Source organism: Triturus cristatus, chromosome 6, assembly GCF_964204655.1.
Source record: "Triturus cristatus chromosome 6, aTriCri1.1, whole genome shotgun sequence".
NCBI classification, from domain to species: domain Eukaryota; kingdom Metazoa; phylum Chordata; class Amphibia; order Caudata; family Salamandridae; genus Triturus; species Triturus cristatus.
Window position 1 is genome coordinate 1,481,609,499 of NC_140589.1, and position 21,955 is coordinate 1,481,631,453.

General features: G+C 46.3%; 1 protein-coding gene across 1 annotated transcript in view; it reads left to right on the forward strand.

The window, feature by feature from the left end:
- The window catches only part of CIMIP6 (ciliary microtubule inner protein 6), a 139,056-nt gene that overhangs the window by 103,070 nt on the left and 14,031 nt on the right, over nt 1-21,955 (forward strand). The window contains exon 4 of the mRNA XM_085609357.1: nt 16,609-16,724. Within this exon, the coding sequence (XP_085465483.1) occupies nt 16,609-16,724 (116 nt within the window). The remainder of the gene's footprint in view (nt 1-16,608; nt 16,725-21,955) is intronic.

Below are 21,955 nucleotides of genomic sequence, written 5' to 3' on the forward strand. Positions count from 1 at the left end.
CCAATTCACCCTCACTCCCGATAGTCTCCCGAATAGTATCATTATCCGGAGGATTGGATTAAGACTTTCGTCGGGGTCACGCAAGTATAGCGTCAAGTCATCCGCGTATAATGATATTAAAATTTGTCTCGCCGGGTAGACCAGTGCGTGTTCCCGATGATGTTGCCTGATTTTAGCCGCCAGCGGTTTGATGGCTATAGCAAATAGAAGGGGCGACAAAGGGCACCCCTGTCATGTGCCTCTGGTTATCGCAAAGGGAGCTGATCTCGCACCATTGATAAGGACCCGTACCTGCAGGCCCGAGTACAACAGGTTGATCTAAGCCAAAAAGGGGGGGGGAAATCCCATCCGCTGCAGCACAAAGGCAAGGTAGTCCCACTCCAGGGAATCAAACGCCTTTGTGGCGTCTAAGAATATGGCTGCGGCTTTGGTCTCCGGGTCCATGTCCTGCAGTAGCGCAAACAGCGTGTGCAAGTTATGGGAGGTACCTCTGGTAGGTACAAAACCCGACTGGTCCAGAAGAAGCAGTGCAGTCATCAGGGTGCTGATACGGTTAGCAATTAATTTAGCTAGGATTTTCGCGTCCGCGTTTATTAAGGAAAGGGGCCTGTATGAATCGCAAGACGTTGCATCTTTCCCTGGCTTGGGTATGGAAATAATGTGGGCTTCTCGCATTGAGGGAGGGAGAACTCCGGCCTCCCTAGCCTCCTCAAACACATGGCGCAAAATCGGGATGAGCAGGTGATGAAAGGTTTTTATAAAATTCCGCCGGGAGGCCGTCCGGCCCCGGCGCCTTCCCGGATGAGAGTTGCATTATTGCGGCTGTCATCTCTTCATCCTCGTGATGACGTAACAAAAATTCCCATTGGCTATCCCCCAACCACGCAATCGCAGTGTCTTCAAAGAAGGACTCAAACTCAGTAGAGTGAACAGCGGGGGCCGGATTAGGGACGCCAACACCCTACCCGGCCGGTCTCCCTCCCCCCACTGGCGCGCCCTAAAGTACTTTCCCCCGAGTTTACACTCGCTTTCCTTAGTGTTTTGGTATTCATCTAGTGTACTTCGATATCGTGCCTGCAGTTCAGGTGTTGGCGCTGTACGTAATGTCGTTTTGATGTGTTTGAGATCGCCCTCAAGCCTCCGCAGTCTGGCCCTGAAATCTTTCAGGATCCCCCCGCTCTTAGCAATGCACAGGCCCCTAATAGTTACTTTAAATGCCTCCCAAATCGTGGAGTAGTGTCCGACCGAGTTTTTGTTACGTGAAATGAAATCTGTAATCTCCTGTTCAAGTTCTTGTTTAAAAACTGGGTCCAGCAGGGAAAGTGGATTCAAACGCCAATTCAAGAATGGAGAGCTTTCATGCGGGGGGGGGTGAGAACGATGAGCACCGGGGAATGGTCGGAGTACGTGCGATGGAGATGGAGGGTATGTGTCAGCCATGGGATAAGCCCTTTAGTGATAAGCCACATGTCGATTCTGGACCAGGATGCCCAGGCAGTGGTGAAGCAAGTCCCTTCCCTCTGTGACGGGTGCATATGGCGCCACGCATCAACGAGATCGTGATCATCAACGATCGATTTTAAAGTGGATTGGGATACGGACCAGTGGCGTGGTTGCGGAAGTGAGCGGTCGAGAGCAGGTGCAATGGTGACATTTAGATCTCCTCCCCATAGCAGGTGTGTGGAGCTTATTTCCAGGATTTTACCCCAGAGTAGTCTAAAAAATTCGGGATCATCGGAATTAGGCCCATAACATATAACATGAAACAAATGTAAAGGTCTGTGCTGCTAGTCTGCCCCAGGCAATAGAATAGCGGTCATGCTTGTCTACCAGAGACCCTATAGGAGTGTATGGGAGAGTTTTCTTCACGAGAATGCACGTGCCTCTGGCATACGAGGAATAGGAAGAGAAACTGGCATAGCTAGCCCATCGAAATGCAAATGTAGGGGTAGCGCTAGGATGAAAATGGGTTTCCTGCAACGTCGCACAATGTATATTATGACGGTCTAAATACCCCAAGATGTGACGGCGCTTGCGCGGGTCACCCAGCCCTCGCGCATTCCATGTGAGGAATCTGCAGGTCGGACGATTCGGGGGATCAGTCACAGCGACAGACATAATAAAACAGTTTCGGCAGCAGTGTATAGCAAATAGAAGCGGCAAAGCGGTTTCGTCACCAGGGTCCAATGTCCAGGGTCATGTGGCAAGTCATTATTCTGTTCAGGTCTGTGGCAACAAGTTAACTTCCCCCCTCCCACATCAGCAGCCCAATCCTGCCGTGGTCCCCTTCCCTCCATCCCCACCCCCACAATACCATGTCTCGAGAGACACTTTCTCTTCCATCAAACCAACCAGACTGAGGGAGAAAAAACAAACAACTGAACTTCCCTACCCCAGCCAAAGATTACTAACAGTAGGTAGGGTTCACCTAATGGGTGGGTTCCAGAGGGCGTCTAAAGCCTCCTCGCAAAGAAGCGAGGGCGTTCGGGCATCATTAGAAAGTCATCTCGTGCCAAGTCATATATTCAGTCTATGGCTTAATGGGTGACCAATGCGAAAATATAACCGCTCTTACAGGATAAAGTCATTACCAGCTGGCGGGTCACAATGCTGAAACAGGGAACTTACCACAGACTTCCCGGCCAGTCCCTTGCAGGCTCAGCAGCGCCAGGCAGGAGGGGGGAGCCAGCCACAGGAGTCAATACAAACCATCTTGCTCGGTGTCTGGTTTGCAGTTCTTCCCCTCAATGCCCAGCCGCCACAACATAGTGAATGCTGCCAGAGAAAACATATCGTGATGGCAAGTTCTTGTCCGCTATGCAACAGTCACTGTAGGGCCGGTATGGCAAGTCGTCACTCTATGTCGGAGGCACCGCCATGCTCCTCCCGGGGATGGGGAGGAGAGGCGCGGGCAGCCGGCTGTCTTGGCAAGCTTTTAAGGAAGTTGTGTGCCTGTTGAGGGGTATTGAAAAACATCTGTTTCCCCAAGTGCGTGATTTTAAGACGGGCCGGGCAGAGCATAGCATAAGGCAGATTAAGCTGCTGCAATTTCTTTTTGACTTGGATAAACTTTCTCCTCTGTTCCTGGACGGCCATGGTGAAATCGGGGTAGAGGGAGACCTCCATTCTCTCAAACCGGAGCCGCTCACGTTCTCTGGACAAGCGGAGGGCAGCGTCCCGGTCCCGATAATTGAGCATCCGGGCTATGATTGGCCGGGGGGTTGCACCTGGGACAGGTCGTGCAGACAGGGTGCGATGCGCCCGCTCCACCACCAAGACCAGCGAGAAGGCCTCCCTCCCAAACAGCGTGACCAGTAGGCGCTCAACAAAGTCCTCCATCCGTCCAGTAGCGGTCGTCTCAGAAATTCCATGGATTCAGAGGTTATTGCGGCGAGAGCGGGATTCCAAATCCTCGTTCTTAGCTGCTATTGCTTTGAGAGCCCTCTCCATGTCCGTAGTCTGGGAAGTGGTGGCGGTAACAGTCTCCTCGAGGTCCGATATACGACGCTCCGCCTCCATCAGCTGGTCCTCGTCTTTATCCACCCTGTGCGTAACCCCGCCCAGTCGGGCATTCATAGAGTCCATCTTGGATTCGATGGAGGTTAAGCTGGTCTGCATAACAATCAGGAGTTCCTTTAAACCTGCGGTGGAAGGCGGTGGGGACTCCACGTGATCATCCTCCTGCTCTGCCTGTGAACGGGTAGTCTTTCGCACTTCGAAGGTCAGCTCTGGCTGGCAGCCGTCCGGTTTCCCCATCGTTTTAAGTTGAGATGCGTGATATTGGACCTTTGCAATCGGAAAGGGGGGAACGTCCGCGCACCCCCGGTCGCTCACTGTCTCACCGAGTAGATAGCATATCCAGATCTGCTATGTGATGCTCAGTTCAGTATTGGATCCTCAGCGCCCGGGCAGCCTAATGGCACAGCGTCCCAGTTGCGGTCAGCCAGGGAAGAGTTCCGGCGCAGCAACGCCCAGGACCAGCCTCCACCGGCAGCAGCGCGTTCCCACTTGCAGCGCCGTGTCCAACAGCCCTCGGTTCTCTCACAGCCCCTTATTAATTCCATCAGACGGGGGGGGGGCGCCAGCTTTCAGTTCCCCACCTCTCAGCAGCATCAACAGTTCAGCCTATTTTAATAGGGACAAATCTCCGCAGGCAGGGCCCCCCAGACCAATATGTGCCTCACTCTTCCCGGTCCCCCTCTCAGAGGGCAGAGGAGTGCTGATTTACAAAGCCAGGGCCAGACGTCCCGACCCCCCAGTTGCGCGCTCCTCCAGCGTTATCATTCCGGTATTAGCAGCAGGTACCCTGCCGGAAGCAACAAGTCTCGGGCCCACCCGAGGAGTTTCCTGCAGGGGCCCGGGAGCACTATCCCCCCCGGATGGTCGAGGGCGCTCCCGCAGTCCGCTGATAGCTCCCAAGGCAGTCAAGTCCACGTGGAGAGAGGGTAGGGGGCACCGTGGCCACCGCAGCAGGGCACAGCCTCCGCACCGCGGCAACCGGCCGCTCCCCTCACCCCCCACGAATAGGCACCAGTCCGCTTCTCCTACCGTATATCAGGCAGCACCGGGAGCCCTTCCGATCTCAAGGCCGCACTCAGCATCCGCGCGCACCCCACCAGGTCTTCTCTCTCGGCTTCCTCCGCAAGTCCCGCTGGTGTCATCTATGGCGGGCAGGAGCACAGTCGCGGGCAGAGTCGGCGGGCAGCAGTCTCCCCCTCCAGTCGCCACAACTCCCGCCCGCTCCTCGGCAGACAGCCTCCTCTCCTACATGTTATTTAGACTGTGAGCACTATTTTCTTTATCCAGTTTCTCTTACTGCAGGCACGACGTGCTTTGGTGCCTTCTGTACATGAGATCCACTGATTTACATTTCCTGGTTTCTACTGCATAATCTTGTAAATAGTTTGTTTTGTAAAATTCAAAGCACGGTTTCGTTTAATAACTTCTTTTACGACTTTCTTGGTCCACTCGCACACACACATAGTATTTTTTGATGACCTTGATAAACTCTTAGAAGTTATTGTGAAAGTAATAGGTCACCTAGATATGCCCTTTCTCTTTATTTCGGTATCTGTATTTTATGTTCCTAATTAAAGACTTTGTGTACCAGAATGCAGTGTGAAGGAAACCGGGCTAAATGAGCATCTGGCATCTAACGCGACGAGGCAGCTCAAGACACGCTTTTGCGCCACTCTCTCACTTCAGTGCTGATTAAAGTTTTGTTTGTGTAGTGAGCACCTCTCCTCCCCGGGCCGCATGGTTGCCGCCATCTTGTGGAGCCCAGCTCCGGAGCAAAGGGAGAGATCTCCAATTTACCACTGCCTATGATGTCATTTTCAGCCGAGAATAACGCAAATATCAGGCGGATGTGAGCCCGAACAGCAGGAGCCTCACACCAGAGCGGCCATCTTGCTTGGCGCCCTCTAGCGCCCCCCCCCCCTGCCCTCCCCCCTCCTTGGACAAGGAACTTAATAACTAAGAGTGGAGTTGAGTGCTGGAGTCTCCTAAGAAAATATCCCGCAATACGCGGTTGAAGTATGTTCAATTTAACTATATACATATGACTTACTTGACACCACATCGTATTTTCGCCACCTTCAGAGGGGAACCAAGAACCTGCCAGAGATGCAATCAGGTGAATACAGATTTCATACATATGACCTTGGTACTGGGAGAAACGACGCACTTTTTGGCATGAAGTCCTGTCCAAGAATAATTCCGCTCTGGGGCGTACACTCAGTCTCACCATGGAGGTCTGCCTACTGGGACTTTTCCCCCGCCCACCCAAGCGCAAAGTGGGAAATAGGTTTATAGATCTGGCTCTGGTGCTCACCAAAAGGCGAATAGCAATGACGTGGAAAATTAGCCACTGGGCCACAGCTAAATGTTTGTAGCCAGGAGGTGACCAACTGGGCTGGGGCATAGGGAAGAGCGTTGCATACAAAAGAGGTGAAGGGGTTGCAACAACACCCAATTGCAGAACAATGGAAAGATACATTACATACTTGGGAACACCCGAGCCATTCCAGTAGTGGGAATAAGGACAGTGGGGCTTCCACAGGTTGAGATATGGAGAACAGTAGGGAAATATTTTTACAATCAAAGAACCGTTCATTCAATTTAAACATGACAGTGTCATTTTAAGAACTAATCCGAAGTTCATACCAAAAGTCCCTTCAGATTTCCACCTTAATGAACCCATAATATTTAGGACATTCTTCCCCAATCCTCAGACAATGACGAAAAAATCTCTGCATACCCTAGACATTAAAAGGTGTATCAAATTCTACTTACACAAAACGAAACAACTCCCCAAAACGGATCACTTATTTGTGACCTATGGAAATATACAGACAGTTTTCCCAGTTTCGAAGCAAAGTATAGCAAGGTGGATCACAGCTGCCATCCAATTCTGTCACAGACAATCAGGAAAGCCCTTGATGCCCAAAGTTAAGGCTCATTCTACTAGAGATGTGTCTACTACCAAGACTCTCCTTGCTGGTGTGCCTATTCAGCTGATATGCTGAGCAGCAACATGATCCACCGGGCACACCTTTACCCAGCATTACTGCCTCGATTCCTCTGACAAAAGCGATGTGGCTGTGGGACAAGCTGTGTTGCGCTAACTGTTTCAATGAGGTGAGACAATTCTATCTTTCCCACCTAGCGCAATAAAATTATAATGTTGTTATTTGCAAATGCTAACTGCTAACTATTCTGATTCAAGCATGTGTAACTATTAAAGATCCAATACTGAGGAGGAAAATAAGTTACCTAACTGTTACTGCAGTTCTCCAGTATTGGTATCTTTCTTAGATCCGCATGCAATCCACTCTCCTCCCAATATAGGCTTCCCTTTTTTCTCTTCCTACTTCATCCCATTTGTGCCGGAAAATTTGAGGGCCTGGAGCCTCTGTGGTGAGGGTTCTAAAGGGGGCTGTCGCCTTATTGGCTGGACTTTGGGTCTTTTTAAATTATGTTAATAAGCTTTTAAAGTGAATGTCTTGTGACATTGACTTCTATGTGTACCTATGACTATTGCTTTCTATGATGCCATGGGACTCCTACTTCGATGACGGAGAATGATTCAAGTATGTGAATCTGTGAAAGATTCCAATGCTGGAGAACTACGGTTACATGTAAGTAACTTATTTTCTTGCTGTGCTTCATTGTTCCAACAAATAATACATCTGCCCATTAGAGTCCATTTCCTTTACATTTTTCAGATTTAGAGATTATAACAATAAAGTTTTGACCGAAAAGCTGCAGCTGGGTTCAGTTGACTTTTTTGCTGGGTTCACATTTTAACATCTAACACAATGTCAAAAGTGGTGTGTCTGTGGGCAGATAAGGAAACGAATATAAGCACATGACCTTGCTATTATTGAATGAACAGATAAAATGTGCATGGGGTTGACTGACAGAAAAAACACATCTAATCTAAAAATGAAAAACACTAGAAGCACGAGTTTCAAGGCTTTCTGAAATTGTTAACAGTGCAATAGTGTAGTATAAGACTGTTCATATGAATTGTGAAAAATATACCAATATAGCTGTCATTGTATAGCTGGCATGTGTACTGTGTTCGTGTCAGTGTGTACATTGATAAACTTTTAAAAACCATAAGCTTAGTTTATATTTCTTTGAAAATCGTGTTACAATATACTTTAAATTGATGCATTTTGGGAGACTTCACAATTTTCTGCACCCAGACCCGCAGCCGCTTTCAATTTGGTTTCATAAGGAGTGATGGATAATTTATACGAGTAATCAAAGTGCTCAGTGTGTGATAACTGTGCTGAGAACAATTTGTTTTTAGAAAGGAGAGACCATTGGTACCCATAATGCAGTTCACGGATTGAAGCAAGTGTGTGTAACTGTATTCACAAAGAAGAGTGTGAATTAAACGCAAGCCTCTACAAAAGAGAGGGGGTTAGCAGACCTCAGAGGCCCATTGCCTTCCTTGCACTAGTGGCTAAGACACACTGTCTACTCCACTGGCCTAAGAGACACCGAGAACGAGTGCATTAAGGCTACAGCATGAAAGTACGTGTCCAAAAGCCCACAGTACTAGACACTGATGTCTCTAACACCCAAATCCTACTGAACCTGTTTTCTATGGCTTATTGTGGCGAGACACACCATTCCTCACAAATGGTCGTTAAAAATATAGCTTTTACGGGAACATATCACTAGGACCTCCTTTTAACGCCTGCCCATAATAAAAAATTGTGTATTTTATTTTCTTTGTATTACAAGGTTGCATCATTTTTTTGCTAGTGTGTGGATATACTGCTGGAAATATCCACAGGGTATGTATTTATTGATGCCCGACGCGACCCCGGGTATCAAGCAAAATAACTCAGCAATGTACTACACTACGCCGCCCTCCTGAACCAACCGCGTTGCCCTCCTCGGGCCGTCGACCGGAACCTGATGTCCGCACTCCCGGCTGTTTTTTCCGGCGCTTCTGCGGCTAGGGTCCAGGGAGACAAAGAGGACGATCCCCTCGAGGCACTGCCTTAAATACCTAATCTATTGGGATTCGGTTTCGTTTCATCCTCGACCCATCCTGAAACCATAATGTGCCTAGCCAGTCCCCCTCCTCAATCCAGCCTGCCAGTGGGATGTTCGGTCCCGTGGCGCTACTAAGGGCGCCCCTCCTCTAGGCGTGGGGGGCGCCTGCTCATAATGGCTAGTTGGTGTGTTTTTCCTATATTCACGTGCCATCCGTACTAAGGAAGGGGAGTCCGACCTCACAAAGTCACACTTCACTCTGGAAAACTCGGGGGTTTCACTTCTCATTCTCTTCACAAGAAGACCAGTCTCAGGGTGTATTAAATTGCTAAATAATGGCCAACAATGTCTGTAACTTCTCCTATGGAATGTTCTTGTGATAATTCTCGTGGCCCATTGTGCAGCACTCCCTGCTTCTAGGCAAGACCAGTGCAGGAGATTGTAACACATAAAAGACAGTTAGCTGCCTGTTCAGCATGTGTTGTTGGTGAGCCACACTACTTTATTTATTTTAGTAGTTTTCTTTTATGTTGCATTAACAGGCTATCTTGTAGCCCCTACAGAACACTAGGTGGTGACAGGACTGCCTTTCGTTGGTACAATGCCAGACTCCAGGTAAATGTGAACAGATCAGGATAATGATGCCATTAAGGAGTCTACCTTGTCTATAGAGAGAAACTCTTCTTCAGACTTCTGTAGTGAATATCTCTTTGTCAAAAACCTCCACTTTGACTGACACATGGGAACAGGACTGATTCATGAGTCAAGTACTCGACACACAGCCCCCGAGACTAGCAACAGAGCAAGGAGCCACGTCATCAGCAGGCCGAGTGGACAGCGAGCACACATGGGCAGCGGTGCCCAGTTGCACTGTGTAGGGACATCAGTGACCCTACAAACTGGGATAGAAGGCGGCACCCCCGGGCCAGCACTTGAAACCTGTATGGCAGTGTGGGGCAGGGAGGCTGAGCCAGAGGCTGAAGTCCCCAAACGCCTTCCCCAACAGTGAGGGTGAGCCAGTTAGAGCAGAAAGCCACACACCCAGGGTGTACAAGGATACACCTGCGGTGCACGGGGAGAAACCGTTCACAAGGCAGCAGCGCAGAAACAGTACGCAAATAGGGCTTTATTATTTTGACGCACAGGGGATACTGGGGGCTGAAGGCGCGCACATATGTGAAGCAGGCAGTCAGGGCCAACGGGAAAGCGTAGAAGGCACCACAACAGTGAGCCCTGCAACACAACCGTGGGCTAGTAACCAACTGCTGCAGTTAATGGCGCGCCACAGCATGAATCTTCCGCAAGTGAGGACAACCACAAGAGCAATAGAGAGGCCCATGCGCAAGTCTTACTGCCCCAGTTGTCCTAATGGCAGGCACCTTATGAGGGCAGCCAGTCTATGTGGATGTCACCCTTTTCCTTTCCCCTTATGGGACCAGGTTACTGGTATAGGCAAGGGCCTACTGGGTGGTTCCCATGGGGTTGAGGCTAGCAGGGGCGTGGGGTGTTCCTCAGAATGCCCCCGAGTTACAGGGACCTCAGGGCTCAGAAACAGGGACCAGCGAGCCACACCTGGCATCTGCAGCTGGAACAGGACAAGAGTGATTTTCAGACACAGATCGTCACACAGCCAATGTACAGGGGGCTGCCGATAAGTAGGCAGGCGGTATTGGGGTCCTCTGCAGTGGCTCGGCTAAGGGGGGCAGCGAGCGCAATCACAGGAGCCTCAACAGGGAGTGACGGTGTGAAAGAAAAACAATGGGTACAGGACAAGTGGAGACTGTAGAAGTCCCCTTCTAAATACATCAGGACATCCCTGGCGACCCTCCATTGGTAGCTAAAGAAACTGGGTTGACAAGACTCATCCCGGTATCAGTTAAGGAACGGATCTGGCAGAAAGAATTTATCAACAATTGTTCCCGCTTAGATTTCAGGCAGGCGGGGTTGGACCTGGTGTCCCATGACAAAGAAGAATACAAGAAAGAGACACGAAAAGTTAGGAAGGAAAGCTCAATCAAGAACTGGCTTCATGCATTTAGAACTATGGCTGGCGTCATAATTGAGAAGTTTCCACAGAGTGCAGTGGCACTTTGGGTATACGAGCAAAAGATACACGACACGGAGCGCATGTACCAGGGAAATGCTTGGCTGTGCTATGACGAAGGATTTAGAGAAAAAATGGGATCACCAGAATATTGCAGGATTTATGCATGTGATGGAAACTGCCAGGGAGGCTGTCTATAGGAGCGGCCATTCCTTTCGCACCACAGCCAGTAAACCACGACAGTGTGGATTCCAGCAATAGGGCAAGTTCAAAGGTACCTGGGGAGGCAAGCCAGACAAAGAAGCAGCAGCAATCTGCTGGAAGTTTGACAAAGGTGATTGCAAGTGGGGCGCGTCCTGTAAGTTCAGGCATGTCTGTAGGAACTGTGGGGGAACACCCAGCCAGTGACTATCAAAAAGGCAATGGAACAAGCGATAAGGAGGACCCCAGAAGAAAAAGTAGCGCCCGTGAACCCCCCCCTCCGTACCCCTCCACCGGGGAGACAGGCATCAAACCCAAGTGGGAAGGGGGGGCAGGCTAGATGCCGAACCAACTCACAGGCAGAATACAGAGCACCCACACAATCAATATCAGCAGGCTAAGAAAGTTGCTCATTGGACCACAGAAAGGAGGATGCAAAGTTGCTGGCCAAGGGTTTCGAGGAAGCGTTTGTTATTCCTTATGTGGGCATGCTGGGGGACCAATTTAGTAAGAACCTTGAAATCAGTAAGGGAACATGAGGAAGTAGCAAGACAGAAGGTATAGAAGGAGCTGTTTTAGGACAAATTGTGAATCCCTTCCCGAGCCTGCTGCTTCCCAACTGCATGGTTTACCTGCTGGGGTTTGTTGCACAGAAAGAACCAGGGCAGTTCAGGCTTATAAGTCATCTGTCCTTCCGGAAATGCAATCAGTCAATGACTGCGTGAATAAAGACCAGTGCTTCATCACATATGTGACAATTGATGCCACCATTGACCTAGTCAGGAGAGTAGGAAGAGCGTCACTGATGTCAAAGGCAGGCACTGAATCTGCATTCAGTCTACTCCCGGTCTAACCGCAGAGCTTCTACTTACTGGGATTCTGCTTAGACAGGAAGTGCCTGCCCTTGGGCTGTGCAATTTCTTGCTCATACTTTCAAGCAGTTTGCACCTTTAAGGAGTAAGTAGGGTATGAGAGACACCATGTGGGTGGGAAGCTCCACTATCTGGATGACTTTCTTTTCATAGGCAAGCAAGGAATGGGACAGTGCGAAATGCTACCCAACCAGTTTGTGGAGTTCGGGTGAATGCTAGGGGTACCGCTAGCCCACAACAAGACGACAGACCCATCCACTAGGCTGACTTCCTTGGTATCGAGCTTGACACGACAGAGGGCGTGTGCAGGCTACCAGTGTACTATGCAACAGACGTGAAACTGACACTGGACAAGGTGGTATTCGGCAAGCTCAACTTTGCCGGTAAGGTCCACCCAGCAGGCAGGGCATTTCCCAGGCAGCTAGCTGGCCTAGCGAAAGGCTTAACCAAGAAAATCTACTGCGTTCGCTTCTCAGCGGATGTGAGGCAGGATCTCGAGCAGTGGCAAGTTTCCTAACTGACTTTAATGGCACACTGATCTGGAGGGAGGCCTGGTTGACAGCTGAGCAGCTAGAGTTGTTTAGCGACGCAGCAGGCGGGTAAGGATTTGACACAATATTGGGCATTGCTTGGTGCGCAGCGAGGTGTCCGGCTTGGTGAGTGGAGAAGGGTCTAATGCAGAACATAACCCTACTGAAGCTCCTCCCGATTGTAGTGGCCTTCATGGTGTGGAAAAAGAGGCTAGCCAATAGACAGATCACTTTGTGTTCTGACAATCATACAGTGGTGCAATAAGTGAGCACAAAATTATTATTTTATTGTTTGGCAGGCCGAGTTCTGGTCGAGTTCTGGATCAAACATATCTGTGGACTTTCCAATTAATCTTGACATTATCATTGGTATTTACTAGTAAGGGATGCAAAACTTGTAATAGTTTAGTCACTTCTGCGCATCTAGAAATAATGCATAGCAGCCTAGCTTCCGTGTTACACATGACCTGAACAATAGTGGCATTTAATTTGCACCCATGAGCTTTGTATCGGTCACTTGTGGACACCTCTTACTGTCCAGAAATGTTTACCCTGTTAAATGATCGGTCCTGCTGTCATCAGCGTGTCTTCTACAAAGAAAAACATTGTCCTCCTATCTCAGGAATAGCCCTTACCTGTTTCCAGGAGGCGAGGCACTGTTTTTCCCTTTATAGTAAGGTATCAGCAAGAGAGCTTTGGCAAAACATTTCACCTTTCCAATATTGATAAAATGAGCATCATTAGGTTGCGTTCTAGAAATGCAATAGTTTCTAAATGTAAGGTTATTGGAAGATACTTTTTGAGGTATGGGCAAAGTGGGCAATTGCCCTGGGTTCCCCAGCTTCCGAGGGGTCCCCTGGGAAAGTAAACTGTCTCTCTAACTCAGCTTGCCTATTTCTACATCTCAACCTCTTTCCTTACCCACGCCCACTTCTGACTCTGTTTCTCTTTACTCAATGTCATCTTTAGGAGTTATGGGCCACTGAAATTACACATTTCAATTGTTTTGTGTGGACCCTATATTTCTGAAGGTTTGTTCCGAATCATGAATGGGTAATAAAATTCAAAGTTGTTACGAACAGGGACCCCCAAAATCCTTCTTGGCCAGGGCCCAAAAAAATCCTTCAAACAACGTCAGGACTGCAAATCCAATTCTGTTGTTCAAGCTCTGTATTGCAAGAAGCTGTTATTGCTGTCTCGCAGAGAATGCCAGCATGGACTCGCCTTCCTCAGGGAGCGACATGTTCCAAATATTGTTTGTTTTCGAATGTGCTCCTCACATGCAAAAGGACATCTCTTTGCAGCGACTTTGTAGGATTTTGAGCCAGAGAAGTGGGCACCTTTAGATTGCACGTGGGCGTCAACACACTGTGGTCTTTGTGTCTCAGCACTGAGGAGTCTCTACGTGCATGGCAATGGGAAGAGTCTTTTTTAAGCCTGATGCTTTGTCTCCAAGGCTGTTTCAGCTCCTTCTTGGGTAACCAAGGCAGAGAGGATGCTTCCAGGACGCCTCTGCCCTGAGTGAAGCTTTGTACCGAAGTAAGGTTCAGTAAAGGACGATAACAGGCTTCTGCCCCATCCCGTGTTGCAGGCATTGCTTGTAAGTTCTACAACACCTACTTAACACAAGAACCCTTAGTACGCAGGACCTGTGATAACTGCTGTCAATTGCCAACCCCAGAGTTACTATTACCGGGGGTCCCATTCATTTGGGGACAGGGAAATAACGCCAGTTAGGAGTTTTTGAGGAATAACATTTGGAAATCGGACTCACCATGCCAATGTTTGTATGCTTTTTCCCAGTATTCCTCCCGGAGACTTCGCCTGGTAGAACTGGGTGAAATCTCCAGTTGACACGTAGAGCTATGGTCTTCCTATACGACCCGATACCGTCCGCGTTGGAATTATCAGGCCACTCTTAATAAAAGACCAAAACATCATATCAAGTCAAAACTAGAGTATCCCATTTGACTCAGACTGAGGATTCAATGGAAAAATGTATTAGACCTCCATGGTCGAAGGTTCAAATGTCAGGGGGCCCACTCAACCTTTCATCTTCAAAAGGTTGATAACCTCAGTACCATTGAGTAACAATAGACATCTGTTATCTCTCACTAACACCAAGAAACCTCGTTTGGGGTCATCTCCCGCTCTACAGATCCACCTGTTATGTTATTCTAAGTTGGAAAACTATGGTTACATTTTGGCCAATGCTATGGAGTTTTGTACCATTGCCTTCTTTCACCAACATAAAATTGGGATTTTTCTCCTTACTTCTTCCCATAATATATACTCCACAGAGATATTTGGTTCTCAGCGATTCACCTCTTTTACACAATCTTATATTCTAATATCAGTACCACAAAATATTCGTAAGGTTATTTTTGCACGCTGACAATGTGTTCTCGAAAACATCACCCCTTTGGTGTTCTCACCGTAGTGACTTGTGGGGCTGTAAGTTTAATTGGGTCTTGCTTTCCAGTCACCGCTCTATCTCCAGACTTGATGTACTACAAAAACACTTCTGAGATGAAAGTGTGTAGCTCTGCAACATGTTATTTATTGTGCGATTGTATTTTGAAATTGACTTAAGAGTATGTGCTGGTTTGCAGTGTCAGTCTTTTTAAACTTATCTCAATATGTTTTTTTCTAAACCTAGAATATACAAACATTACTACTACTAATAATTTTAATAATAACTGGGGTTGTGCTTGCATATTATTCAGCTCACTGTACTCTCTGTGGTGGAGTAATGAGGTCATACATCTATGTGTAACCTGCAGGTCACAAATTCAGTCCTGCATGGGTGACTGTATGAGGGTGAAAATCCTTGCAGTGGGTAACAGTAGTAATAATTACTGTTATTCACAGTAAACGAAAACAGCAAAAGCTATAGGAGAAAAGGATCTATCAAATCTGTGTTATTACAGGCCTCCTGCAGCATTGATGGTGCACATGGCTTTATTAGCACCGTCATTCTATCTCTCCCTCCTGCCCCCTGTAATGCCATTTGAGTTTTATGAAAGGCTAATGCCAGTGGCTTCAACTGCATTCAAGCAACATGGTGGGCTCTACGTCTCTTGTTATTCTGCTGAACTTGTAAACTTACCATTATTTCTCTCTGCTTATAGCTTGATGGAGTCTTAATTGACCACCTGGCAATAGTCCACCTAAGCAGAAGATGTGAGCGCATAATGTAGGGCGGTTAATAGAAGTTAATGTCTGCAGCATATAAAGGCAGTAAGGCTCTCTGCACACAATCTTCAATACTTCCCCCACAGGCAGACACATGCTTTTTGAGCATACTTTCAATCACCTCATCAGCAACAAGCCTTAGAATGTAATCAGATGTATTTATGTGGGTTTGTGCAAAAACAGCGGTGAATGCCCGCTTTCAAAGCCTTCTGTTCGGCTCAGTCAATATCGCCATTCCATAGAGACTGCTAACTGTGATTGATATTTGTGTTTCATATCTCTTTCAAACCTATATCACACAACTGTTACATTGTACCTATGCATGCTTTACAATGAAATTACTGATGAGAATGCATTATTACTGTACGGTCCTAGCCATTTCTGCATAGTGAGCTTTAATCTTTGTCATTAATGGAATACCCATGGTACTTTCTCTCCTAGTATTAAGCTTTTGATGATGAATTGTTATATTTTGGATCTGAAATGCTAATCAAAGACATAGCTATCCTATGTACCTTCCCTAATTAACAGCAATGAGCCTGATTCACAAGGATACTTACACTTTTTGGATAATTTACACCTTTGAGTAGGTTTACTAGCTTTGGCTGTTCACAAAATCCGAGTGTAAGTTACAACTAAATAAAACAACTGTAGTAAGTCCAGCACCACACATGGCCATCCACTGGTACTGCAGCACTCCCCCATAAAAAAGAATGTCTAAAAATAGTCTTCAGACACACCCAGCGAATGCTACTTTGAGGCAGGTATAGATGCCGTTTCATATAGTGGCTTATCATAGGCTCGAGTTCAAGCGAGAAATATGGTTCCCGTTTTGTTGTGCGTGTAGTTTAAAAAAAGAGCGATAATCAGGGTTCAGTGGGATTCTCAGGCCTCTGTGCCCCAGTGCCACTGCACCTGCTACACCCCTGGTTTTATACCACTATTGGTTACTTGCTATGGGAGGTAAATCCTGCTGTGAAGGGCTCAGCTAGCACTTACTTCCGGTTTCAGCTATTCCTCACGCGCTCACCACTCACAGTGTTATTAACATGCATGAGGCCCGGAAAGGTGCAAACGAAGGAACCATGTTCCCCGGCCCGTATAATTAGGTGCCAATCAATGACTGCTTCATGCCGCCTCTCAGCACTTTAACTGTCTATATTTCCATAACAGGAGTCGCGTTTCTCCATTCTTTAACGATGTCCAACATACTAATGTCCAATTTTTTTCTTGCATTGTTTATTTATAGTTCCTCTTGCTACTCCAAGGACAGCTTCGCGCCTTCCAAAACTGCTGCTGGAGCAGATCTCGTATCAGAACAATTATGATACCCGAAGATTTACTAATGAACCCCCGCGAGGAAAGGTGAGACATGCACAGAGCCCCCAAGAGCCCCAGGCTCCCGGTCCTAAAGCACAGATGATTCGAACCAATCATGCATTAGTAGTAATCAGTTCATTCGCTGAAAGTGGCCTTTGAGGTAATTTATATAGAAATAGGAAACCATGCATCTAATTGTGTTCTTTACTAGAAAACCATTTCCTGCAATTAAAATAGCCTTGTGAACTAAAGGCCAGGGCATTTAAAGTTGATCCGATCCAATTATCCCTGCATCCAGCTTGGGCCAGTAAGGTATTTGTTACTATGAGAACGTAGATGCCTGGCTCTACTGCAGACGCATACGCAGATTATTATATTGGAGCTTCTGGCACCGCAGCCAGGGGTCTCTCTCATGCATCTGCTTCTGGAATCACATTAAAACCATATCTGAAGACAGCAGCACAGGGTCAGTTCTTAATTTGAGACTGTGGTTTTCGGTGCTCAGCACCAGCACTTAATTGTCAGCACTGACTCAAGTGACAGTCCACCACATGGTGGCGCTGTCTGTCTAATTTTGAGATATGCACAACAGCAATGTTTAATAAGTCAATATGCATTGAAAAAAAGAATAATACCTGCGACTCACACCTTTGTTATAGCTTTGAGTGGCCTGAAATAGTCTGAATTGTCACACTTGTAGGAGTGTGATGGTTAGTAATTGTGTTGGTAATGTCATTTTTAGCGCTGCCATGGGATAAGGGTGGTGCAGGCTGAAGTGAACTCCCGAGAAGGTCCCTGGCACTTACATTTTTTACAAACTAAGCACTGCCAGGGATCCTCATCCTACCCAAACAGTTCTCTTTGACACAATGAACATAACTTCCACCACACCGGACTGAGCAAATTCGGAATAGAGGGGTCTGCACTCAATCAAATATGTGCCACTTCGGCTCCAAATGCAGCCAATAAACAATTAGAGCCCCAGAGGGCTCTGCAGTCGTACCTTTGTTCAGCAGCTGGCACACCAATAATTTATCTGCTGCTTTGGCATGTCATCTACCAGCTATTCAGAGGACACATGAATAACCATCAGAGTATCCCAACCCTACTTTCTAACAGCCACCTACTCCACGACTACCTCTGTGGGAGTATCTTGTGAATGATCAGAAACCACCTCAAACTGAAGACTAGGAAAAGAGGCATCCTTGTCTGAGGTGAACTGACCAATGCTCCTTCACCACTGCCCTTGCCAAAAAGAATGGGCTGTGCCCACCACTATTACAAACGTATAAAAAGCCTAAGTGTACCAGTTAAATCAAACCTAACTCAAGAATCACACATCAGTCCAAACCGGCTTCTTTCACCTTCACACGTTAGACATGGGGTTAGATGTACAGAGCATATTTGAGGTCGAAAGAATTGGGCCATTTCCGACCTCAAAAATTATTTTTTTAAAGTACAAAACACCAAATTGTGTTTCAGTAACTTGTTACCAAATCGCAATATGGTTTGCGACCAAATACCGATTCGAGAATTCAAAGAGCATGTTTGGGGCATCACTTCCAAGTTCCGAATCGTAGTGGTATGTATTAATGTTTTGCAACCGGAATATGGTTGCAAAACATTCATATTTTTAATGACACCTTAAAGGAGGTGGTAACCTGTTCGCAAACATGAAGGGGTCTCCAAGGGACCCTTTTCCTTTGTGAATGTAAAAAATATATATATATTTTTAAGAGTAGGCAGTGGTCTGAGATGGCTACGAATCCTATTGGGTCACGATTTGCGACCTACCTCATTAATATTCATGATATAGGTCGAAATGTGACCCACTACAAATCAGTAGGTTGCAAAACAACCTATTAATACATAGGTCGATTTGCAAATTTCCATACTGGTCGCAAAAATACATCTGGTCTATACTTCCAAGCAATAGCCTACCACAAGAAACTATAAGTTGTAATTGCTCCAATCGCCTTACTCTTTGTCTACACAAATGCCATGTTCCTTGGCTTCTCAGACTAACTGACAAAGAGACTGTAAATGGTCCAGATCTCAACAGTCATACTCCTGCACTAGAGAACACATAACCACAACACAACTACGCACACTACTTTGGTTATCAACCAAGCTTGTGAAGGTCAAAACACAGTGCATTACACACAGAACCTTTCTTGGTTTGTCGCACACCACTTGCTCTAGGAACACCCACCTAATGTTATGTTATTTATTTATTTATAAAGCGCAACGGTTACCCTGGGGTGTCCTGGTTCTAACTGCTACTATGTCAAAATCTGCACTTCAAAAAAGAACTAGGAAGCACTCACTTCCCTGTCCTGGCAGCACCTGGGAACTAACTTGCCACACTGCATGCACGCAAGACTGTTTAACCTTCAGGAAAGGTCTAAAAATCCTGCCTTTCAGCTTTTGTGCTAACATGATCACAACAAACCCTTAGTCCACACAGAACAACCCTCAGAAAGTACAGCCATGTTAAACAATTACACCACCCAGCGTTGAACACTGACTACACAATGGATACTGCTCTTTAGTCTGCACTACTCAGTACCCATATAGCCCACACTATCTCAAACCACCTGATCCTCTACTGGCACGACTTCTCACAGCAAACAAACATAATATGCAAGCACTACAGAAAATGGCTGCCCATAGTCCTTCAGGTAATTTGCACCACTTGTGCTGAGGACTATTTCCATCTCTCGTCTCATAAAAGTGTCTGAAACCTAATGATGTCTGCACCCTAGTCATTGACCAAACAATGAACATCACTCTCACGCCTACCACACATTACACATACACTTAATGGCAATACTAAACAAAGGCTGGATTTCACCACACAAACACCCAACACCACACCATAACATTTCCTCTGCCCATCACACAATTCCTTTCCCTCACTACATAACGTGCAACTCGTAACTGTCACACCCACAAAAAAGCTCAACTGCACACACCACACAACTACTGCCATCTCCATAACACACTTCCTACCTTAGCCCAGTGCTTAATTTGAACCGGAGCTTACCGGTGCTGAGCACCGGCACTTAATTGGTTTCCGGTGCTTGGCACCGGCACCTAATTGTCGACACCACACTTAGGTCAGTCTGCCACAAGGTGGCACTGCTCATGTACTTTAGAGACGAGCAGTATAACAGTTGTTTAGGAAAACAATATACATTCAAAAATTACTAGTACCTGCCTCCCCAGCCATTCCTTTAGCTTTGAGGACCTATAATCATCTGAATGGTCTCATTTACATACAAGAGAGATAGTTAGTAGTTGTTTTGGCAGCGATGAAAAGGGCGATGGGTGGTGCAAGCTTCAGTGGCCTCCTGGTCAGAGCCCTGGCACTTAATATTTTACAAATTAAGCACTGCGCCTAGCCCTACGTTTGGCGCTGGCAGCTCCCTTTCTTTCTCTAACTCTCTCAGATCTCCTCCTGCGACATTCTTCTTTACCACAACAATATCTCTCACCCTCTTCTCTCCATTTTATCAGCTCCCCTCAAGCTACTTTATGTCCTCCACTATCAACAAACACTCATATGACACTTACTACAATATCAAACCATACCACACATCCTTCGCTCCCCTACTCCACTCCTCTTTACTCCTGCAGGCCCTCCTCTCCACAACATTCTGACGACATCACCTCCCCACCAACATACTTCTCTGCTACATCTCCCTCTTTTCATCAATCTTTTCTCCTGCACTGTTCCCCTTACTCCACATTTGTTGGCAACTCTAATCCCCAAGCCTCACACTCCCCCTTACCTATCCACCCCCTCCCTCTCAGCGTCTATGTCTGTGTGATCTTCTCACCCCTCATCGCTCACTGTGCTCCTTCTTCTTCAGTTAGCTCTCCTTAAAATGGAAATTTTTACACTCTTACACTCTCTGTCTCTCCCTTTTGGTTTTACAATGCCTTGTCTTCAAATCTTATTCTTATTTTATTTTTTCAGTCATCATTCTGTGTTTCAGCTATGCCCCAGGTTATAGTTATTCAAAGTGAATAGCTTTTTCTTAGTGGCAGTAAGAATCAGATTTTTGTTTATGTGCTTTTAAATTAAAATCTATTTCTATACCTATTCTAAGCTTATCTTTTCATCTAAGAAGCACCCATACTGTTCTCTTAAAGTTATGCAAGTAAGTTACATTTCTATGGTGATTATTTATGGAAAGTCTTCCCTGTAAGCTAATAAGTGGCAACATCTTTTTTCTTTTTTTTTGTGGGATATACTTGCCATATGATATTTGAAAATGAACCATTGTGCCAACTTGCTAAGGCCAGGCCTAATGGCTTTGCCAATGCTTGCCGATCTTTGCATGGGCTGGGCATCGGAAGCTCTGCTCATAACCAAACGCAATGAGCCTCATCGCCATTCTTCTGCCTACTGGTCAGGACCTTGAAATCTCTGTCTTGTTCAAGCACATTTCTTCAATCTCTCTTCAGAGAGTTTTTTTGTCAACTTTTCTTTTTGGAGTTTTAATAGTGCACATCAGCAGACAGAGTCAGTTATGTATAGAGGGGCTAAAGTACAATCCTAAGAATTGCTGAGATTTGTTTGATTATGTCATTTGAACAATCAATACAATCTGTTTAAAAAACAATCAGCAGACAGTGTCAGCAATCAACAACAGAATCAATGATGCTCTGGGGTTTGGACGTTTTAACTTGTAAATGGCAGTCGGTGCATTGACGTGCCGTATACTTATTTGTAAGGATTTTTAAGAATCTCCTAAAAGTGTCAAGAATGTTGAAGCTATGTTAGCGATTGGTTAATTGGGCTAATGATGCATTAACCAGTTTTAAGGATGTGTTTGGGTTCTAGAACACATTTGTTTTTATTTAACATTCAAAGCCCTGAAAATAGAGAATCCTGCAATTAGTTATTTGTGTCTTCCCACTAGGTTCCCTCATTACTGTGTCTTTCAGTATACTGTTGTTTTAAAATGATGTGAACTGATTTTTCTTACCTATTGTTTTATTTGAACTGAGCAAAGGTGGGCTGTTTCTAAAACAAAATTAAACAAAGCATTGACAAAGCCAATAGGTCTTGCATCTGCTGCTAGCCTTTTGACTTCATCACTGCTTGTTCTGTTTTCTGATGGTTTTTGCAAAACTATATTTTTGTGGAAGGTAAAAGCGCTCATCAATATTAAAAAAAATCAGTGACTAAAAGTAAAAATATTTATTTGCTCTAAAAGCACACATAGCCATAGTAGTCCCTGGCATTGAAGGGATCTACTTTGTGT